Raw genomic sequence first — 20,386 nt, 5'->3', positions numbered from 1 at the left:
TCAATGGATCCACAGCAAAATTTCTATCGCGCTCTTTGCTTCACCGCATGTCAACTATTTGCGCTGTGACCTGCTCCTGCCACTTACCCTCAAAGGCGTCTGAATAGATTTCAATGTGACTCGGATGCGTGTGGAACCCCGTCATATTGCAGTTTTGAATCAGCTGCAGTCCGCTTGGCTCAGTCAGCCGAAACACTCCGACGCTAACACGGTCGCAATGTTAGTAACTTATGTTTCTCATCTTATAACCGCATAACTCACTTTCTACGCGGATCACTGGGGGCAACGACGATAGCGACAGCCTAACATATAGAAACCGTGGATATTTCATGTACAGAGGAGCGAGAAGGAAGAACAGTTCACATGTACCTCAGGTAAGATCGATTGAAACCCACACTGCGTGTGAACATCGACGGATGACAGAAAACAATCTTGCTTTGGGTGTGTCTGTACAACAAACACTTGTGAGTTATTATAAGTATCGTGCCTTCGGGTACTAGGAGCCTTTACATGAATCCAGCCAAGGGTCAGTAGCTCGTTGCTGAAGCAGAAGTCGTAAAGCTCCTCTTCATTCGTCATAGTGCACATGTCCGATGACCCCTGCAAAACAGAAGACGCACGTTAGTGCATCCAAGCAACAATAATAAATTGCTTCTTATTACACGCGTACCTCTTGTTTAGGAATGATAAGTGTCGTAATAATCAGCTTTCGATCGTGCTAAAAAGACACAAATACTCAGGTACGGCACCTTCATCCCAGAGGTGCATGACAGACGTACCAGAATTCCAGCTAATATGCCGCACGTCTCGATTCCGTAAGGTGGCTGGTTCGTGTTCGGGGAAGCCAGCAATGTGAACTGAGCGATGATGCCTGAAGGAATCTCCAGTGTACGGATCTTCCCACTAAGCAACAGTGTTAGCTCTCAATTACTACATGAATAATTTACTCCAATGCCAGACACAAACCTTGTCAAATTGGCAATTGCTTCTTGGGATCGCTGACGACTGAGAGGTGGCGCAGAATAGTGCGTGTGAGAGTGCTGCGTGGTATCAGCTGTCATCCAGGAGGCTTTACCCACTGTAGGATACGACACTGTATTACTCCGTTCCTACGTAAAGGAATATAATAAGTCGAAGACAATCAACTGCATCGATACCAGTTCAAACGTTACCTTCTGACGCGGCTTCAAAGCGAGATTTAGTCGAGGCGGAACCTCCGCTGGTTGACTATCAGTGTGTGCGTCTTCCATCTCCGCTGCACCTGCTGTCTGTTCCTTCGGCTGCTCTGCATTTTTCTTGGCCAATCGCATCGCATGCAGCCGCGCTTCCAACGCAGACATATTCGCCTGCTCAGACGCTTTCTCGGTCACAAGACTCGCAGTTTTTCGCTGTTTTTCCGGGTTCAGCGATCGTTCATACTCCAAATACTCGAGCTCCTCCGCTTCCATGCCATCCAAAATCGCGTCAAAGAGCTTGAATCCTTCTGCAGCTTGCTACGTGCACAGTCACACGCCCCATCATGAGATACCGTCCCAATACGCAAGAATCCAGGCTGTCATTAAGATGTCAACTTACCGTCCGCACCCACTCACGCTCTTTGCGATATCGAGGCAGCTCATAGTCGTGGTGGACAGTAATCACCTTGGAGCACAGTCTGTCACGACAACAAAATTAATAAAAAAATTAGAACGCAGTGCTCGAATTTGAGGATCAGAAAGCTACTCGCACAAACTTACTTGATAAACTTGGCTAGGAACACGTAGCTACAGTGTAAAGACAACCGCAGCAGCAACAAAAGATACACAAATTAGTCGATAGTTAGTGTCCGGGAATTCGCAGCAGCCAGTATAGAAAAATAGAACCTCTGTGAGCTTTGGCACTTACGCGTTATCCCAAGCGCCCTCAGCGAAGTACGTCTCGGATTGGCGATAGAGCTGGCGTGCCAACTGGTAGTAGCTCTGTAGACGTAAGTGCTGCTTTACGGCGTCCACGCGGCAGAATGGGGCGAGGTGCGCGCGTCGTGCCACCAACCGCTCGCTGACGTCCATGGCGGGCGCTCTTTTTCGAACTGCCAAGTGAAAGGCAGTTCCTTCAAGCGTACTTAAGCGGGAAATGCTATCACCCATAATGAAACCAAGACGACATCATTATAAAGATCAAGAATGTCCAGCGAGACCAAGAGCTTGAGCGGCATGCAGCGGCGTGCAGCTGGGTGAGTGGAAGGCGGACACGCTACGCAGCAGGAGACAATGCAGCTGACGTAGGGGTGATTGTCGTGCAGCAACCGCGCGCACAACCGCATGGTGCTCCAGAAGCTGGTCGTCTTCTCGATCCTGATGCTCGTGGTGCCGTTGAGCACATTTTACGGCGTGCGCAGCTTATTCACACCAGGTACGCAGCTTCATATTTTTTTACTTGCTGTGGCGTCTGATGGTGTGCTGTTTGCAGGAGAGCCGGGCAGTCAATACGCGGATGCATGGGGGTGCGTTGGTTGATGGAACTTGTGCACAGACAATATTGTGGTGTAATTATAATACTTGTTGTGGTACTGCTGATAAAAAGTGGTTTCACGGCTGTGCTGTCTGCGAATATCGTGATTGGGCTCTACATTTTGTCTGCATGGAAAGAAGACGACGGGAAGGAGGTAGCGCCGCCAGTGGGGCGGTTTGCTAAGGCCAAGGAGCTGTAGTCGAAGTTTCTGAACTGTGCGGTTTTAAGTGACACAGAATGCAACGTCCGTTGAATGTTGTAGCAATTCATACAAGCGAGCTGGAGCAGGAAGGTCACTGTATTATGTCGAGGATAATTTGGTTTAGTGTGCAAGTCGCACTCGTCCAGGGAAGAACTGTTTATCAAGACAAGTATTCGGTAATTGGTATTAGCTTACATGAGTCGTAGCCGCTTCAATGCTCGACACCCCAGGCGTAGGTAGCAAATGACATGTGGCCCATTCCCCACCCACCGAACAGCTTCTCCGCCTCTGGTTTGCTCTCCTCCATGCCTGCACCAGCACCGACGACGAACGGAACAAAGTGGTCGGGCGTCGGGTGCGCAAGTCTCGCAGCAGGGGCGCTAGGCCAGTTGATAATCTGATCACCACGCTGGCCGTAACTCAGCTTGGACTCCTCTGTAAAAGTGCTATCCAGCCAGCCCTGGAACACGGCAGCCCAGTCCTCTAGGGGATTGTTGGGGTCGCGGCTGGCGCGCATGTTGTGAGTGGCCTGGCCGGAGCACAAGATCAGCGTATCCTCATCGCGGAACGGTGCAATAGCCTTGCCCAAGTCGAAATGCGCTTTGTTGCCCAAACGCGAGTTGATGGACATCGTCACGATCGGGATGTCGGCCTGCGGTCGGATCAGAAGCATCGGCACGAACACGCCGTGGTCGAAGCCGCGGTCCACGAGCTTGGCCTTGATGTTGTTTTTCTCGAGTTGCGTCTTGACTTTCTGAGCGAAGTCTGGGTCCCCCTTGGCGGGATACTTGACTTCGTAGGCCTCATCTGGGAAGCCGTAGTAGTCGAAGATCATGTCGGGCTTGGCGGAAGCAGAGATCTCGAAGCCGCTGCTCTCAGATTCCCAGTGGGCGGATACGTACAGAATGCGCTTCGGAAGGTTCGTGCCCTTCGGGTAGAGCTTGTCGAACGTAGTGGTCAGGGTGCGTGCGGGCACACTGCTCTTACTCATACCGGCGAAGCCCGACGAGAGAAGCCACAGTGGACCGGGGCCGTGCGAGACGGCGACGACGGGGTGGTGGAAGACGACCATGGTTGTGTTGTGGGTGGCAGTGGCTTATGCGTTTTAAGGCGAGTTGCAAAATGAGCGTTCTGTTGGTGTGGTTTTAGTTGTGTCGACGTACTTTTTATGTCTGATAACGCTCTCGGATTTGTAAAAAAATAGCGCAACTTGCAGCATCACTTCAGTTCAAAGTAAAGACTTCGTTTTAATACCAGCCATCAACACCTCCACACTTGCGAGTCTCCATGCTACAGGGACGTAAGCTTCCTTGAGCTTACGGTACCCATAGGGCTTGATAATCGCGATCAAAAGCGGTGTTGTAGAACGTATATTTAATCTGAATCAATTTCTATTTATTTAGAAATGATTGCGTATTAAGTGACACGTTATCATGCCTAGCCGCGACAAGATCAACCAATCACCATCGCTAATGATGGTGACGATTGCCGTAAACGATATACGGTACCTCTGATGGCAGTGCCATTTCGTCGTCCACAACATGGGTCTCTTATCGGCTTTCGCACTTTTCCTTGCTGCACCCTGGGCCTCCATTACCCAAGCCGAACTCATCTCTGGTAATATGAACGCGTTCCGTCATCCCGTTGTCGCCGTCTCACACGGAGCAGGGCCGCTTTGGCTGCTCGACGAAGGCGCTGAAGGACTGGACAAGCACTCACAGTCTGCCAAGAACGTGGCGGATATCTTCAGTAGAATCTACTTGAATGATGCTCAGTTGCCCAAGCGTATCCTTTTCATATCGGCGCACTGGGAGGCACGTAGCACCGGTCTGGAGATCTCGAAATCCGCATCGCCCGAGATGTTCTACGACTACAGCGGCTTCCCCGCTGAGGCGTACGAGCTCGTGTATGGTGCCGAGGGCGATCCAGAGTTCGCTATACGAGTGAAGAAGCTACTGGAGCAAAGCGGCATCACGTCCAAGCTCGTGGATCGCCCGCTCGACCACGGCACATTCGTGCCCATGTTCTTGATGCGCCCACAGGCTGACATCCCCATCGTCACCATGTCTATCAACGACCGTATGTTCGATCCGAACGACCACTTCAAGCTGGGCGAGGCTCTTGCTCCGCTTCGTGACGAGGACACGTTGATCATTACGTCGGGCCAAGCCACACACAATATGTACGCCGACTGGTTCCCCGAGGGCCATCCGATCGAGCCCTGGGCGCTCGAATTCCAGAGCTGGTTGGACAAGACGCTGTCGAGTGAGTCTACACAGACGTACAAGGAGCGGATGGAGTCGGTTATCGCCTGGAAGAAGGCACCGTACGCCATGAAATGTCATCGCACGCCAGATCACTTTACGACGTTTGTTGTTGGCGCAGGTGTTGGGATGGAAGAGGACGCTCCTGCTGCGAAGAAGCTAAATGGTGGATGGGGACTCGGACACATGTCCTTCGCCTCGTATGCCTGGGGAGTTGATTCAAATTTGAGCGGTGCGGTTAAGGACGAGTTGTAGCGGCAGACACCATTTTGAATGTACAGTTTTCATAATCAATACAACTCCTTAAAGTATTCATCAGCTGAAATTGCTGCAATGGGGCCTCCGCGACTCCTTTGTGTCTGTCAAACATGACGAAGAGACCGTCCTAATGAAAAGATCAAAAGGCTCATTGAGTTGAAAGTATTATAGCTTGGGATCTGCCATTGTCGTTGCGATTGCGAATCCAACCGTGAACAGGTAACCAAATATCATATGATATTTTTTTTAATAATAGTACTATTTTAGATATTGAATATTAGTAGTACCTTGTTTTCTTAGAAGCTAAATTAAAATTTTAATATTAGCTCGCAGATTTGAAAATATTAGATACTAGTTAATATTTTGTGATATTTCCCACTCAAGTACGATTCTTGTCACAAAAGAATACTTTCGGTAGAACTGACGAGTATTTGCTCTACATGTAGTATTTCATTGTGACACAAAGGCGATCGAGATGGAAAACTGCAACTTGCAGTTGTTTAATGTCGATAGAACGAAATCAAGGTGTTTGTTCTTGTTCTCTACCGATAGCCTCGTCCACATCGAGCGTTTAATAAGCATGCAGCCTGTGACGCTAGACTAATGTGCTCAGAAGTGCCAACACACGACGCCAACCTTGCCGTCACTCTCCCAATTGTCCGTGACTCCATGCTGATTAGTAGTACGTTAGTTAGTCGAACGTTAACGACATCTGGTTGGTGGATTTAAACAGATTACGCAACCTTTGAAAAATTAAGATCGTTTTAACTAATATTAAGTTGATATTTAATAATATTATTTTGTCTCAGAAGAAAATATTAGGTGGTATTTGTTTTATAAACTGGTCTACAGGTGATATTTTCACAATATTAACTTGGAGTTACCATTAACCCCTGGGTTCAACACCTGAACGACTAGCCCAGTTTCTTGGTGCTCCTCCATGACGAGCTCGTCCTCGTCTCATTCAGCAATTTGCTCGCACCTCAACAAGCAACAGCACCACCGATCAAATATGTATCCCCCGTCGTCGCCGTCTCGCATGGTCCTGGTCCTCTGTGGCTACTTTCATCGGGTTTCGACGAAATGAGGCGTGATTCTCGTCCGGCTGTAGAATTGTTGAGTTCAATCTTCGGGAAACTCTATCCGAAGGACGAGAATTTGCCCAAGCGGATCCTCTTTGTCTCGGCACACTTCGAGTCCAACAGCTACGGATTCGAGATCGCCCACCCAGACATGGTCTACGACTACTGCGGCTTCCCTACGATATCGTATACCCTGCTAAGGGTGACCCTGTCTTCGCTCAACGCGTGAAGGAACAGCTCGAGAACAACAAGATCAAAGCTAAGCTCGTGTACCGCGGGTACGACCACGGCGTATTCGTGCCGATGAAGCTGATTCTTCCCCAAGCAGACATCCCAATCGTCACCATGTCGATCAACTCGTACTTAACCAACCAAGATCACTTCAATCTGGGCAAGACAGTGACCTCGTTTCGTGATGAAGACACCTTGATTCCGTGCTCTGGCCAATCAACCCACAATTTGCGAGGTCTCCACTAGCGTAGCCCTTCTCTTGTTGAGGAGACTAGAACATTCCAATACTGACTGGACCAGACTCTGGCCTCAGACTCCAAGCTGAGCGTCGAGGAGCGGACCAAGCAGATCACAAACTGGCGCAACGCACCTGTAGCGAAATATGAGCATCCATCACCTGACCATTTCATGACGTTCGTTGTCACTGCTGGTGCTGGAATGGAGGACAAGGAACCGGGGGCAAGGGCGTTATTCGGAGGCTGGGCGCTCGATCACATGTCGTTCGCCAACTATGCATAGGGGATGCAGCGGTAAGCAGAAAATTTTGATCTTTCAGCATAAATGTTTTTTTTATTGTTCACGGTTTTACACAAACTCTTCCGGGTTTTCTTCAAAAACAAGAAAGAAATCAGCACCGTTGGTTGCGATGCAGCGCGAGAGTTCTTCTTTGTCGTCGAACAGGACTCGGGACTTGAGTCCGATCAGCTGAATGTCTCTATCAGGTGAAGCGTCCGACAAGATGCTTGACCGCAGCTTCGCTTTAAGAGCAGCTACATCTTTGCACGTGTCCAAGTCCACATTGACTTCAGCGAACTGCAACAATCCAAAGAGACCCATTAGTGGTTATCCGAAATATCCACAAACAGCATAACGTACCTCGGGCGAAGACTTGTCAGTGCTCAGCTTCAGCTTCACCTGTCTCGCTTGGTCGGCATCAGCATTAATCAGCTTCTTCGTAGTCCTGGTCTTAGTCTTGGCAGCAGCGAAACGACGGGGCCTGGAAGAACTATGTTCCGACGATGCAGTTTCTCGAATCTCTCTCGGTTCTCTTTCTTCCTCTGGTTCACTCGCCGTATCCGGTTTCCTCCGTCGCTTTCGACTAGGGATCCTGCACATATTCTTCCACTTATCCTGCATAATTACCTAAAGTCAGCATGGCTAAACAAATAAAAACTACTTCGTTTCTACCTTGAGATCGACATTAGTCCGATGACTCGAGAACACGTCGTTGCCATCGATCAAAATCTTCTTCCACTTGCCAATACCATATTTCTCCACTCCGCGACGTAGAAATTCCTCCTCCTCCGCACTCCAGAACACCGTGCCACGGCGCCCCCTATCACCAACACAATGATAAACAGTTCAGTATTGTCTCGGATCGAGTGCATCCACCACATTCCTCACCTTCTCGGACGAGGACGAGCCGTAGCAACAGTCTCTTGGGCTTGGTTATGCTCCTCAACCTCCTCCTGCTCCTCCTGCACTTCCTGCACCTCTTCATTTGCTTCAGTACTCCCAGCGTTGTCCTGTTCTATCTGCTCCTCGTCCACGTTGCCATCGTCCACGCTACCAAAATCCAGCTGCCTGGAGCGCGCTGAGACGCTGTCGTCGCTGCCTTGCGAGCGGTCAGGTGTGCGCTGGCCTAGCGATGACGCAATCTCCGCTAGCGACTGGTCCATGCGTCGCCTTCCCGACGACGTCACGGAGCTAATCGACGAGCGCCTGGACGTAGGTGTCGCCATTGGTAAAACAAATTTGAATATTGAGATACTCAAATGACGTCTACTTGGACTAAATCACAAATTTAGGTCACTTCAACTTGCTGCTCACTCAAAGTCGTCGCGGGAGTACTCTTCTTCGTCGTCATCTTCTTCCTGCATTGGACCAATGGTATCGTCTTTATCTTCTATATGGGCTGCATCAATAGCGTCTTCGTGGCCTTCATCCTCGAACTCGCTGGCGTATCCGCTAGCTTCGAGTTTGTCATGTTGCTGCTCGGTTGCGTGGGCCGACAAAAGAGCATGTTCATCAAAGTTGTCATCATCATAGCTTCCTTTCTCTTCTTCATTGTCGGAATGGGACCATGGCGTTTTAAAATGGTCCAGAGCTTGAGTTTCTTTTTCAATGTTATGGGATCCAAAATCTGCATCTTTTGTCTCCGCTTGGGTATCTGCTTCGACAACATTCGCGGATAGTACAGCAACATCACTTTGCAATTTATTGTCGTAAAAGTCCGCGTCGCTTTGATAGCATTCGCATTCTTCTGCTGCTGTGTTGTCGACGGCTTCAGCATCAGCTTTATACACTGAATCGCTTTGCGGTTGATCGATCGAGTCATTCACTGCAGCGGCATTCAATTCGGATTCTAATTCGGCTCCCGGAGAATATGCTCCTGACAGACTCATCATGTCTCTGTCACCTTCTCGCACTACCAATGGTTCTGGTTGATCACATGGCTCACAGCCGTTCGAGGCGGTATCCGTACTTCGACTTCGTCCACGTGAAAATGTGAACCGTACCGTAACAATCTCGTTATTCGGTATAAATGCTGCACTTGTGGCTGAATCAACTGTACCAGCAGATACTTCCTCTGTCGTTATGGCGTTTGCAGCGTTGGTTGGGCTGAGAGGCGTGTTTTTGTGCTGGCGCAACTTCATGATGCGTCGATGATTCGCAGCACTCGGATGCTGGAGTGTTGCTTCGAAACCACCTCGACTACCAAGTAGAAACTCACCCTTTGAGTCGCGGCGTGCCGAAGTTCGAGCGCTCAATGAACAAGACAATCCTAAGTTCTTGTCTGAGTCTAATGCAATGGCTTTCACGTGATGGTGGAGCAATTTTAACGGTTTGGCTCGGAGAACAGCTTGTGGCGAGATTTGAGCTCTACGTAATTCTTGTTGAAGCACATGCCTTCTTCTTTCCTGGGTTTTCAGAAACTCCCGAGTCCATTTGCCATCCTTCTCCCATTCCTTGAAGTTTAGAGTAGCCTTTGCACTTTGCAGCCGTTTGTTGAGGGCCTACAACACGTCACCGAGCTAGTTAGAATCAGAAGTGTTTACATATTTCTAACGCTTTTACCTAACTTTTTTTTACCTGATTTTCTTGCCAGATCTTTCGTTGTTCTTGTCTTTTGTAGTAGTCATGCGTTACGTGGTGTCTTTGTGGGGAATCATATGTGGTCAGATCGCTAATGTTTCCATTAACAGTGCGCTTCTTTGCTGGAGGCTTAACTGCTGGTATATCTGAAATGTTTTAGTTAATATCAAGCCCATCGTTTGTGTTAAAATGTGGAATACCTTTACTTCCATGAACGGGCTCTTGTTTCCCGATTCTCTCTGAGCTGAGGCTTGACGTTGAGGCGCCCTCGATATCTTCTCGTGCGTTTTCTCCTCCACTGAATTCGAGCTCCTGGTCGCCGTTAAGATTCGGAGAATTTCGAGTTAAAGTCATAAGCGGTTGTCGAGTTTTCATCGGGCTTGTCGGACATCTCTTCTGAGCGTTCGGGTGATGGAACTGAGGGAGACGCGTTGATTTCGGAGACCTTGTGTCGACACAGCTATGAGCATTGGACACTCGACTCAGGTGACTGGCGAGGTTTCTAGCGATCTCTCGAGTCCAAATTGTAGCATTGCTGTAAGGTTCCGCTCGTCGACCGCGGTCCATGATTCAATTATCAACAGCAAGAGGTTCAAGTTCTGCGCATAATTAGAATTCTACTTTAAGTTTGCGTGGTACCTAGGTTGGCTAAAAATGCTTATGAAGAATGCATACGAGCCTGGGTGGGCGAATGGACAGGCGACGCTCGAGTCTCGCGACGTGAAACAAGCCATTGCAGTGCTTGATCCCAGTGAACTCTCTCACGAGCACTGTTCGTCTTGATCAAGACGTCCTCGTCGCGAACCCTTAAACGTAGTACACGATCTCCTTCGAAGTGTTTTTTTAGTAAAGATTGCGCCAGAACTGTCTTCGAGGGTGACGAAGGCTTCGTTAGTGAACGCTGCGGACAAACTTCGAGCTGACTGACGAAAATGCGCTCAACTCGCGGTAGTTGACTTGATGTTTTGCGTCGAAAGAGTAGATAGTCTCCGCTTGGTGCTAGTTGTATCTGAATATTCTCAACTATTGCGGGTCTAGCTTCCCAGAGAACCCGAAACTTCGCTCCTTCACGAAGCAAGTCGTGGAAAGGTTTCTCCGAGTCCGGAAACTGGATTTGAGGCTTCAGCATTTTGGCTGCTCCAGGCTTCGTTCGTGTCGACTGGTAGTCTAATGCTGACACCTTCTCAAGTGTAGTGCTTGCAATACGATACACTTGGCTTCCTGTCATCTCGGGATATGTTTGGATAGCCAAATCCAGGGCTTTAAATGCGATTTCATCTTGCAAAGCACGGTAGCTCTCGCCACTATTAAGAGCCAAGAGATCGAAAAAGCACAAGCTGCTTAACAGCGTTTCCTCGTCACGAACATGGCAGATTATTCGTTCGGCGGTGATCGGGATGGCGTTGTAAGCTATCAAGATCTGGGCGCACGAGATGTCTTCACACAATGCACATAACAGTCCATACAGTGCTTGCTCTAGTGAATAGTTTTCCCCCACGCGCTCCAGTAATTCCAGAATAGTGAACGATCCTTTGGGTGCAATTGCGTTGCTTGTAGCGCTATCAAGAGCGAGTCTTCCCAGTATTCCAATGAGCTTCTCGACGCACATTCCGGTGTTCTGTGTTTTTAGATTGTGAATGGATTCCGCGAGCTGTAGAAGCCACATCGGCAACTCCCTCCATCCATGGCCCAGCGCACGATCCGAGCAAGCCAAGTTGACGAGACAGTCGACGGCTAATTCTATTAAGACACGGTCGGAATTCTTTTCCCAAATACGGTCAATCGTCTGTTGCAGTTCTTGAAGACCGTGTAAAACCTCTGCAGAGTCTCGTAGGCGCTCGTCTTTCGTAAGACTTTTGAGTAATAGCAAGAGCGATCCGAGCAAATGATAATCTCCGCGACTTGAACAACTATCCAGTAAGTCGAATATCAACGGTAGAATATCAGCTTCCAGAAGATGCGTCAACAGCTCAGATTTTTTTCTTGATGTATCTCCAGGTAGCACAGAAATGTGAAGCTTCTTTCCAGGTTGCTTCTCGAACGATTGAACCATTTGGTGCATCAGCTTAGCGCACATTCCACAGATTGAGGGATTGTCGGGATTCTCCTTGCATACGAGTAGGATCGGAGCGGCAGCTTCTGTTGTCACCAGTTGATCAACTGTTCTAGGTAAGGTTTCACTGCGTGAGACCAAGCTTACCATTAGTTTGAGGCAACTTCGGACAATTGATTCATCATTGGCGTGCAGTTTCAAACAGGTTAGCAGCACTTCAACACCGTCCGATTCGCTAAGGTGTCGAAGAGGGAGCTGTCGTTTCTCGACATACATGCGTATCAACACCTCTACAGCTCTCTCCACCATGAAATTATGACTCGCGTACATGCGAATGATGCCAATCACCGTGCATATCGTGTCTTGTGCGGATTCTATAGCCACCTTATCGATCTTGTTGAGAGCAACCAGCATACATTTCAGCCAATTCCATGACGTTGGGCTGTTGCCAGTATAAGACGCCACTGCAGCGTTAAGGAGAGCAAGTATATCACCACTGCGACGATCATTAAATTCCTCCTTTCGCATCACGGAGATCAAATCCGGTAACGTTGCTAGGCTTTGATCGACGATCTCAAAATCTTTGTTCCAGTGCTCCAACAGCTCGAATAATAAGGGAACCAGCGATACTGCCAACCCGAACTCATCTTTCGTCAATTCTGCACTAATACTATTGCAAAATCGACAGAGGTTCCGCGCAAACGGGAGCGACGCTCGATGATGCAGCGAGCAGGAGGCAACTAATGTCGGAATGTCAAGCTGGTCGTTGGAGAGCATGATCGACGGGTGTACAAATGCTACTTGCTCAAGCACTTTCATTATGGTGCACATTGTTGTCGTCGTAGTTGTATGGAGAACAAGGATCTCGCTGAGTACCGGCACCAGCGCTGATAGGTATTTGCGGTTCATCGCCATGTTAGAGTCATTCAATACGGAGCTGAGCTGTTCAATAGCTTCGCGTAGGCGAGAATACTCACGTGGCTCGGTCACGCTTTTACCCGAAGTTTTCACGTTAATATACGAGTTTTCACCTTGTCCATCCGTGCACTGCACGATAGTTCGACAACCCGAGAGGATTCTACGCCGTATTTCGCCTTCGTTGAGAGATGACTTGCTTGGCTTCGAACTTGTGCTGAAGCCTTGGGGTTTTACTGTTCGTCTTAAAAGCTTCTGCTGTGCAATGTACAATTGCTGAATGAATCTCTCGCTCTCCTCATGTGATCTTGATGATATAGGTAAAAGTTGAGTCCTACACTGCTGAATCAATGGCAAGTTGAAAGCAGAAACATCAACCGCTGAGAAATACTCCACGACGAGAGCTACTAAGCGGGAACGAGAAGAATCCACCTTGGTTTCGACGGAAATGAGCAGCCGCTGAAGAGCAAAAGTGGAGTTTTCATGCGTCAGATCGGCTCCAGAACCAGCTAGACAGCAGCAGATCTCAAGTGCCAAAAGAGTGATGTCTTCGTACTGGGAAGGTGCACACAGGACATCGTACAGAATACTGATACCCCCGAGATCAGAGCAAAGTTCTGCACAGTTCTTCCGCCTCACACACAGCTCGAGTATTTCCAGAGCACAACGCAACATCTCGCTTCCAGAAACTTCTCTCAGTTTTCGTTGAAAAGTGACACCGACTCTACCAGCAACATTACGCTTAACCAACGAGAGAATTGTGCTTAGTTCAAGCTCACCAATACGCTGCGTTTTGTGACGAATGTCGTGTATGCGATGAAACAAAAACATCATCACTTGACCACTGGTGGCAGGTGCAGCTCGTACGAGTTCAAGTAGATGAACAAGACCTTGTGGAAGCACCAACACACACTCTAACAGTCGTTCTTGGGACCATGTATCGGATGAAAAGATTTTCAGAAGTGCTTGAGCACTTTTCACTTCTCCACTTTCCCACCGAGCGCCATACACAGCTCGAAGGGAAGAAAAACAATTCAACAGACTCTTTTCAAGACTCTTCGAACGAACCGACCCAGTCGTAAGTCTTTGTATCGCCTTGGATAAGACGTGAGTGGTGGCGTCGATAAAGAGCCACGCCGCTGCTCGAACAGAAGAGGACAGATACACTATTGCCGCCAAATCGAGATAGTCAGCAAGCGCTTCATCCGATATGCAAATAGGATTAAGAAGCTTCCTGATACTGACAGTCGATTCCTCAATGATACTTCGCTCGGTATCTGTTTTGAGCCCAACAAGCCGAGCAATTTGGAGGTGAAGACAAACAATCGTAGAGTACTCCGAGGCTTCGAAATTTGGTGATGCCATGAAAAGATCGTAGAAAGAGAATCCAGACCGAGCGATTGCTTGGAAACAGCTACCCACATCACGCGGCGATGTATCTAAGCTTAGCTGGCCGTACTTGAAGGTCAGTTGCGTAATAGTATCTGCAATAAACTGGTTCACCTTCCGAGAATTCGTGATGGTAGTTTGTCCAGGAATTAAGCCCTTCGCCTGTAGCTTTTTAAATAATGCGTTGCAGTCTGCTTGCCAGTGGGACGAGCCATTCACCAGTGCGATACAATCCAGAAAACGCTTCCACGAAAGCAAGTCGGAATTTTGTAAGCCGATTTCCACGAGGTCGGCTAAAAGCTCAAGCGGATTTGATGATAAGCTTAGCAACTTCTCTGCATAAAGAAGGCCGTGAGACTGGATCATAGCTCCAAGCACCACCAAGCACCATTTTCCGTAAATCTTCCTATCGGTACCGATAGAAATGTTGAATGCTTGTCGTGTTGCTCGATGTTGTAAAATAGAGCGTGCATACTCTGCGCCAAGTGCTACGCAGTGCTGAAGGATGGAGCCGGTACTTTGATGAAGTTCCTCCACTAACGCGAACTTCGTCATATCGGACTTCGTATCCACCAAACGGCTGTCCAACGCTCCGAGACAAAAGCGAACAAGCAAATCGCATCCATTCTCATGGGACTGAAGTGAAAATATCTCGCTCGAGAATGATAACAGAGACGAGACGATGCCGAGCAGGGATACTGCAGCATCATACTTTTCAGCTCCTGCATCCATGTGTGCAACATCGGCGCGAACAAGCTCCCACAAGACACTCTGGAGTTCTTCGACATGCGAGGACGTCTGGACGATTTTTCTGCATTGACTATAGCGAAGGAGGAAGTTCAGTGCGTCCAAAAGTTCCATCAGCAATGGCGGCTCAAGAATCGAGTAGCCTGAAACAATTCGGAGAAGAACAAACTCGACGATAAGCGTGAACTCGCTTGAGCCCTTGTCGGCTAGTGCAGCTATCCATCGCATGGAATGCCACGCCGTATTCTGAGCAAAATGACACAGCGCGGCGTTGATTACTTCTTCTCGTTGAGCTGTAGGCAGAAGTTGACTGGATACACATCCCAGCTCCAGAAAAAACGGTGCACGGTCTCCCAATGCTTGTTCGTACTCGGCAAAACTCTCAACAACTGCGGCGAGGTGACAAAAGAGTCTATGATGACTATCAATCGTTTTCTTTCCTTGACTGGAAAGCAACAACGCTTCAAGAGCTTTAAAATCTTCAGCCATCTCCACCATTACCGTACCATCGATCACCTCTTCCTTCGCCGCGCATTTATCTAGCCGACATACCAGTCTATTCACGTAACTAGTTGTCGCAAATAGTGCAATAGCATTGTCGAATAACCGCAGACTTTCCTGTGCTGTGGTAGAAGACGATAAAATGAAGACACCTAGGAGCTTTCCCAGCACTCCCAGACATCTCGAAACCAGCGTATCTGGCAGGGAATCGGACGTTTTCGATACTTCTTCCAGCACGCGAATGGCTCCAACGCACTCTGCTTGACTCAAGGTGCAGCTGCTTTCATGTTGTATCGACTCGGTCAGAACGCCAAGAATTACTTTCACCATCTTGACATGCTGTCCTGTAGCTGCTTCGCCGGAGCGCTTCCCTCGCGACAAGACCATCAATGTTGTACCAAACAGCAGCTCTCGTGTTCTCTGTTGCGTGTCTCCTCTCTGCAAAATGGAGGTGGCCACAGAGATCCATCGGTTTTCTGTCTCACTGCTTGTAGATATCGGAAAAGCGAATACAGCGTGGAGCAACCGACAGCCACCGTTCACCAGTACTGACAGGAACTTGTTCACTCGCAACGCTTCCTCGAGACACCCAATAATGGCATCTTCTGCACCACTGGCAACCAATCGCGAGTAAATCGACTGCTCGTCAATCGCATTGGTCGTAATTTCCGCTGTTATCGAATCAGTTACTTGTGCCACCACCGGAGCATTCACAATGTTGTTCGCTGCATAAAAGCAGGTCGTGATGAGTTGAATGAAGGAGGCTTCACTGCGTACCATAAGCTCTTGTTTCGCGTAGCGCAACGTGCCAACGATACACTGGATTGCGCCCTCTTCCACCAAAAGAGAAAGGAATGGTTTAACGCCTGCAAGAGCTCCTACCACACAGCAGCACGCATTCAATGCTTCGATTGACATAGCCTGGTGGTTTAAAAAGGGAAATGCACAAGTTACGCACGACGAATGGCTTTCTGGGAGCTATGTATGCTCACTTACCGGTGCGGTGAGCATGTGGCCATGAGCGAGGTGGCCGTGAGGCTCGAGGGTGCTGAGATTTCTGGAAACGTCAAGCTTGTGAGCTATATCACAAATTATCCACCGAGCTATCGTTCCCGCAGCCTCTTTAGAGCTCCATTGGTACGTGCATATCGCCTTGGAAACAACTTGCAACAATCCTTGATCGATGAAGTTCGCTCGCGTTTTGCTGTTCGGCTGTTGCATTATGTCCGGTGAGTGTACAGAACCTAAAGTGAATAACAAGTACATCGGAGTAGTGGTACATTACCAATGTGTTCACGACGAGGTTGAGCATAGCAGCGGTCAACTGTCCGTCCATCAATTTTAAGCGCATGACGCGAACTATATCTCGGATACGCTGGTTTGAGAAGAGGGTTTGATTGTCATCTTGCTGAGACACAAGGAGTGTTAACGCCTTCACACATTCCAACTGAAACGAACGATCGTCTTCGAGAGCGATTGTCTCTGCAACTGAGTCACATAGCGCCCTACAAAGTGATTAGAGTCAGTATTTGTTAGAGAAGCAGCTCAAGGAGCCCTGAACTAGACGGTACTTACGGCAATGAACTTGTTGGGCATATCCCAGATACGGAAGCGAGAGCAGTCACGACAAGGCGCGTACACAGTGGGAGCTGTAGTAAACCCAGCACGTTAGAGAAATTATTTGTCAAACGATCAATAGATGGAACGTACCTGGTGATGTTTGTCGAGGATTGACAGGTAAATGTCCGCCACATTACTTCTTGCAAATGAGCTTGAAAATTCTTCGCAGTGGAGCAACGTATTCATCATTGCCAGAAGGTAATGAAGCAGCACATCGTTCTCATCTTCGCATCGCTTGCTAATCACTTCGATCCACTTGCTTAGGCCGGTGCCACTGGCTTGAATCACATTCCAAATCTCATCAGGCCAGTGCATTGACACGTAGTACAGTGTTTGCGCTAGTGCAGTTTCAATTGCTGCGTTATTTAATGTTGATCTTGACGTGAAGAATTTCGCGAGTATCGCTACACCTCCACGGTCCAGAAATGCACGAGCTTCTTCTCTATAACGACGAAAAACAGACACAAGTCAGTCCTACACCAAGTTTGCGTCCTAAACCAGATCAACCTCCACACTACAGCGAGCAAAAGCTTCATGGCTGCATTCTGCAATGCCGTCGCTCCATCCTCTGCGTCCCTGTTCATGAGCCAAGTATTAACACTGCTCGAGTAACCGAATAAGGTTGAATACTGCGTACGAATCAGCAGGAGGTAACATTGGTTTACTCAGCCGCGCTAGTGAGTCCGGAACAGCAGCATGGAGCGGTTGTTGGATTAGCTTTTCGATGCAGACTTTGTAGCTCTACATCGACAGCAATAATCGCAAAAAACGTATTCAACAATTAAAAAAAAGAGGTACAATGTGAGCAAAATACCTCATCGAGATCCTTCGCAAGTTGATAGTGATGAAGCGCTGCTGCTAGAATTGCTGCGGGGTGTCCGAGGTGGGGAGTTCGAGAAGATGCATCAAGTATCCTACGTTGAACCGAAATTCGTCATTAGGCCTTTGCCAGCTCTACAGTAGACGTAGAGCAGTCCCACGTACCGAACGACAATTACCACGGAAGCTGACGCAAATGCCCTGTTTATCTCGACAAGCTGTCGATAGCACTGGTCCAACGTCTTCAAAATGATATTCGCGGTGGTAGCGGGCACAGCACGATCGATCTTCAGCTGAAAAAGAAGCTTCAAACTCAACAAGCACTCGGATTGTAGATCAACATTCAGCGGATTCGCGAGCTGTTATCAGAGCATGCGGGCACAAGCAGCTTCAGGTACACCCTTCAAAGCAGATCGCAGTAATGGCAAACACAAGATCTCAAACCATCGCCTGTGCTGTGGTAGAAACAAGCTGAGTCCACACTCCGTCTCCGATCGCCTTGAAGTTCCCCAAAAGCTTAGTTACAAGTGTCATACCAAGCTGAACACATACAGATTCATTCTGGTACATGACACTGTGCACAATTTTGTCGAGAACAGCCAATATCTCTAAGGCGTCGCATTTCCGATAGCATTAGCACGCGGTATATGTCAGTTTTCGTCAAAGCTTACCCGTTTCCCATAAAGCCTCTGCAATGAGTTTACCAGCTTTATTCACCAGAGCAACGAGCAGCTCAACGCACGGGCCAATAAACGCAGGGGAGTCCAGGTTGACACTCATCGCACGAACTGTTTCCACCAGTGCCCCTGATTTGATAAAAGCCTGGATGCTGCTAGTGATATCCTCGTCATCAGCATCTCTATCGCACAGCTCTGGGAGTAGCAACTGAACTGCTCGCTGAACAACAGGATAGACGTCCCGGTACTGCGAAATGGCTTGGATCAGAGCCTCCATACGAGTTATTGGCACTGTTGAGCGCTCGGGTTGGGCAGTACTGAAATCTCCATCTCCATCCTGATCTGCTCCTTGATCGACACCAGTATCTCCTTCCATGACGTTCACTTCTCCAAAATAAAGTAAGGATAAAACGACTCTTCAAAGTTTGGTCATATTTGCGTTGCCTGCCGATTCCAGCTATCCTGTTCAATCAGTCCGCCAAATTACAGGAACCTCGTCGGTACGGAATCTGCATGAGTAGACAGCCGTAAGTGCCATATTAACAGCAGCCTACAGACTGAGAATGATTCTCTCGTACCTTTGCGTGCAAGTAGCCTCCTTCAGTGGCGTGGTCTTTCCGTACTGGAATTCAAGGACTCCAGCCTGAGCGATCATCGCACCGTTGTCGATGCAATAGCGCTGGTCCATTGCACAGACGCGTCCGTTGCGCTCTTTCGCCATGATCTCCATCATTTCCTGAAGACGCAAGTTACATCCGACGCCACCGACGATAAGCACCTCGGATTGGCCACAGTGTGCCATCGCACGTTCCGTAATTTCCACCTGGAAGCATGACCGAAAGATTCATCAGCATTTTCTCACTTACACGCAAAGAATAACTCGAAGGAGCTAAACAACGCACCAGCATGGCGAAGATCGTCTCTTGTAACGAATAGCACAGATCTGCTTTTGTGCATTCGCCCGACTTGATCTTGTCCCTACAGGAACGTATAAAAAAAGCACGTGTGTAAGGCGCTGCACACGTTAATCAGAGCAAATCAAAGCTTCTCGACGTACTTGGCTTCTTTTTCGATGAAAGTCGAGATACCCGAGAATGACACGTCCATGCCCTTCACAATGTACGGCAGCTCGATGAACTTTTCGCCTCTGAATCGCAGCACATACATCAAAACCAACACGTCAGAACCGTCAAAAAGCTGCGCTGCAAACTACTTGTAAACGTACTCTCTCGCCAGGACTTCAATATTGTATCCGGGACTTGGGTCGTTCGACAGCTCCAGCACTCGCGCGAAGCGGTCCAAGCAGTTTCCAACGGCGATATCGATCGTCTCGCCAAAGATGCGGTAGCTGCACAGTGTAAAATATATCAGCGTAATGGTCATCTTCTCCAGTCTCTATAAGTTGTCATTTCTTTCGCACCATTGCATCGAGTACGCGATGACCTGAGTATTGCCGCCACTGACGTATAGCACGACGGGATCGGCAGCCTTGGTCACCGTCCGACCCATCTCAATGTCTGTAAACAGCAGCATGGCCCCAGCGAATAAGCAACTGCAATAATTATTGCAAAGATCGCAGCTTACGTACGTCCGACACAGTGGTTGACGCCTATCAGCGGTTTGTTCCACAATAGGGAGAGCATGCGCGCGCAGACGGCAGCAGAGCGCAGTGGACCACCCATTCCCGGTCCTTTAGTGTAGCAGATGCAGTCTAGTTGTTTCGGAGAGACACCGGCCTCCGCCAGCGCCGCACGGACGATGCCCACCACGTGGTTCTGATGATGCCAAGCTGTCTCGCGAGGCAGGAAGCCCTGGCCCGGCGGCGTGATGTATGTCTTGCGTGGATTGGACAGGATTTCCGTCTCGCCGTCAGCGCAGTAGCGAATGATGCCTACACCGAGCTTATTGGCGCTGCCCTCGATACCCATGGCGAGCACATCACCGTCCTTCCGCATCGGTGGAGTCATGTTCGGGATGTCAATTGCTGGACCAACGGTTCGCGAAAGTGATTGGTCGAAATTCTTGGGAACTATCAAATAGAA

The 20,386-nt window shown here is 48.8% G+C and overlaps 7 protein-coding genes across 7 annotated transcripts; 3 read left to right on the top strand and 4 right to left on the bottom strand.

Moving 5' to 3' along the window:
• Window positions 1-40: 40 nt before the first annotated feature.
• Window positions 41-2,048, bottom strand: PITG_05600 (metalloprotease family M67C, putative; the record flags this gene model as incomplete). The annotated part of the gene is made up of 11 exons (XM_002999180.1): window positions 41-203; window positions 262-302; window positions 370-447; window positions 511-600; window positions 671-718; window positions 780-903; window positions 967-1,109; window positions 1,215-1,493; window positions 1,576-1,654; window positions 1,737-1,763; window positions 1,885-2,048. 11 exons carry the CDS (start codon window positions 2,046-2,048, stop codon window positions 41-43), a joined length of 1,236 nt encoding a protein of 411 aa, XP_002999226.1.
• Window positions 2,049-2,149: 101 nt separating this feature from the next.
• Window positions 2,150-2,781, top strand: PITG_05599 (uncharacterized protein; the record flags this gene model as incomplete). Its single annotated transcript, XM_002999179.1, has 4 exons — window positions 2,150-2,212; window positions 2,282-2,391; window positions 2,449-2,482; window positions 2,563-2,781. The coding sequence occupies 4 exons, from the start codon at window positions 2,163-2,165 to the stop codon at window positions 2,687-2,689; spliced, it is 321 nt and encodes a 106-aa protein (XP_002999225.1).
• A 122-nt stretch (window positions 2,782-2,903) lies between these two features.
• PITG_05598 (uncharacterized protein) lies at window positions 2,904-3,787 on the bottom strand (the record flags this gene model as incomplete). Its single annotated transcript, XM_002999178.1, has 1 exon — window positions 2,904-3,787. One exon carries the CDS (start codon window positions 3,762-3,764, stop codon window positions 2,904-2,906), a length of 861 nt encoding a protein of 286 aa, XP_002999224.1.
• Window positions 3,788-4,314: 527 nt separating this feature from the next.
• On the top strand, window positions 4,315-5,211 carry PITG_05597 (uncharacterized protein; the record flags this gene model as incomplete). The annotated part of the gene is made up of 1 exon (XM_002999177.1): window positions 4,315-5,211. The coding sequence occupies one exon, from the start codon at window positions 4,315-4,317 to the stop codon at window positions 5,209-5,211; it is 897 nt and encodes a 298-aa protein (XP_002999223.1).
• An 883-nt stretch (window positions 5,212-6,094) lies between these two features.
• PITG_05596 (uncharacterized protein) lies at window positions 6,095-6,773 on the top strand (the record flags this gene model as incomplete). The annotated part of the gene is made up of 2 exons (XM_002999176.1): window positions 6,095-6,498; window positions 6,528-6,773. The coding sequence occupies 2 exons, from the start codon at window positions 6,298-6,300 to the stop codon at window positions 6,771-6,773; spliced, it is 447 nt and encodes a 148-aa protein (XP_002999222.1).
• Window positions 6,774-7,080: 307 nt separating this feature from the next.
• Window positions 7,081-12,585, bottom strand: PITG_05595 (uncharacterized protein; the record flags this gene model as incomplete). Its single annotated transcript, XM_002999175.1, has 10 exons — window positions 7,081-7,340; window positions 7,404-7,658; window positions 7,716-7,863; window positions 7,932-8,249; window positions 8,358-9,544; window positions 9,621-9,769; window positions 9,824-10,040; window positions 10,537-11,182; window positions 11,699-11,788; window positions 12,005-12,585. 10 exons carry the CDS (start codon window positions 12,583-12,585, stop codon window positions 7,113-7,115), a joined length of 3,819 nt encoding a protein of 1,272 aa, XP_002999221.1.
• A 2,566-nt stretch (window positions 12,586-15,151) lies between these two features.
• Window positions 15,152-20,299, bottom strand: PITG_05594 (O-sialoglycoprotein endopeptidase, putative; the record flags this gene model as incomplete). Its single annotated transcript, XM_002999174.1, has 15 exons — window positions 15,152-15,172; window positions 15,280-15,899; window positions 16,221-16,307; window positions 16,687-16,733; window positions 16,804-16,877; window positions 16,939-17,290; window positions 17,833-17,960; window positions 18,220-18,275; window positions 18,339-18,499; window positions 18,923-19,167; window positions 19,247-19,322; window positions 19,402-19,491; window positions 19,570-19,692; window positions 19,765-19,861; window positions 19,933-20,299. 15 exons carry the CDS (start codon window positions 20,297-20,299, stop codon window positions 15,152-15,154), a joined length of 2,544 nt encoding a protein of 847 aa, XP_002999220.1.
• Between the last annotated feature and the right edge of the window lie 87 nt (window positions 20,300-20,386).

Source organism: Phytophthora infestans, genomic scaffold (assembly GCF_000142945.1).
Source record: "Phytophthora infestans T30-4 supercont1.7 genomic scaffold, whole genome shotgun sequence".
Taxonomy (NCBI): Eukaryota; Oomycota; class Peronosporomycetes; order Peronosporales; family Peronosporaceae; genus Phytophthora; species Phytophthora infestans.
This window is presented reverse-complemented; position numbering and strand designations above follow the sequence as displayed.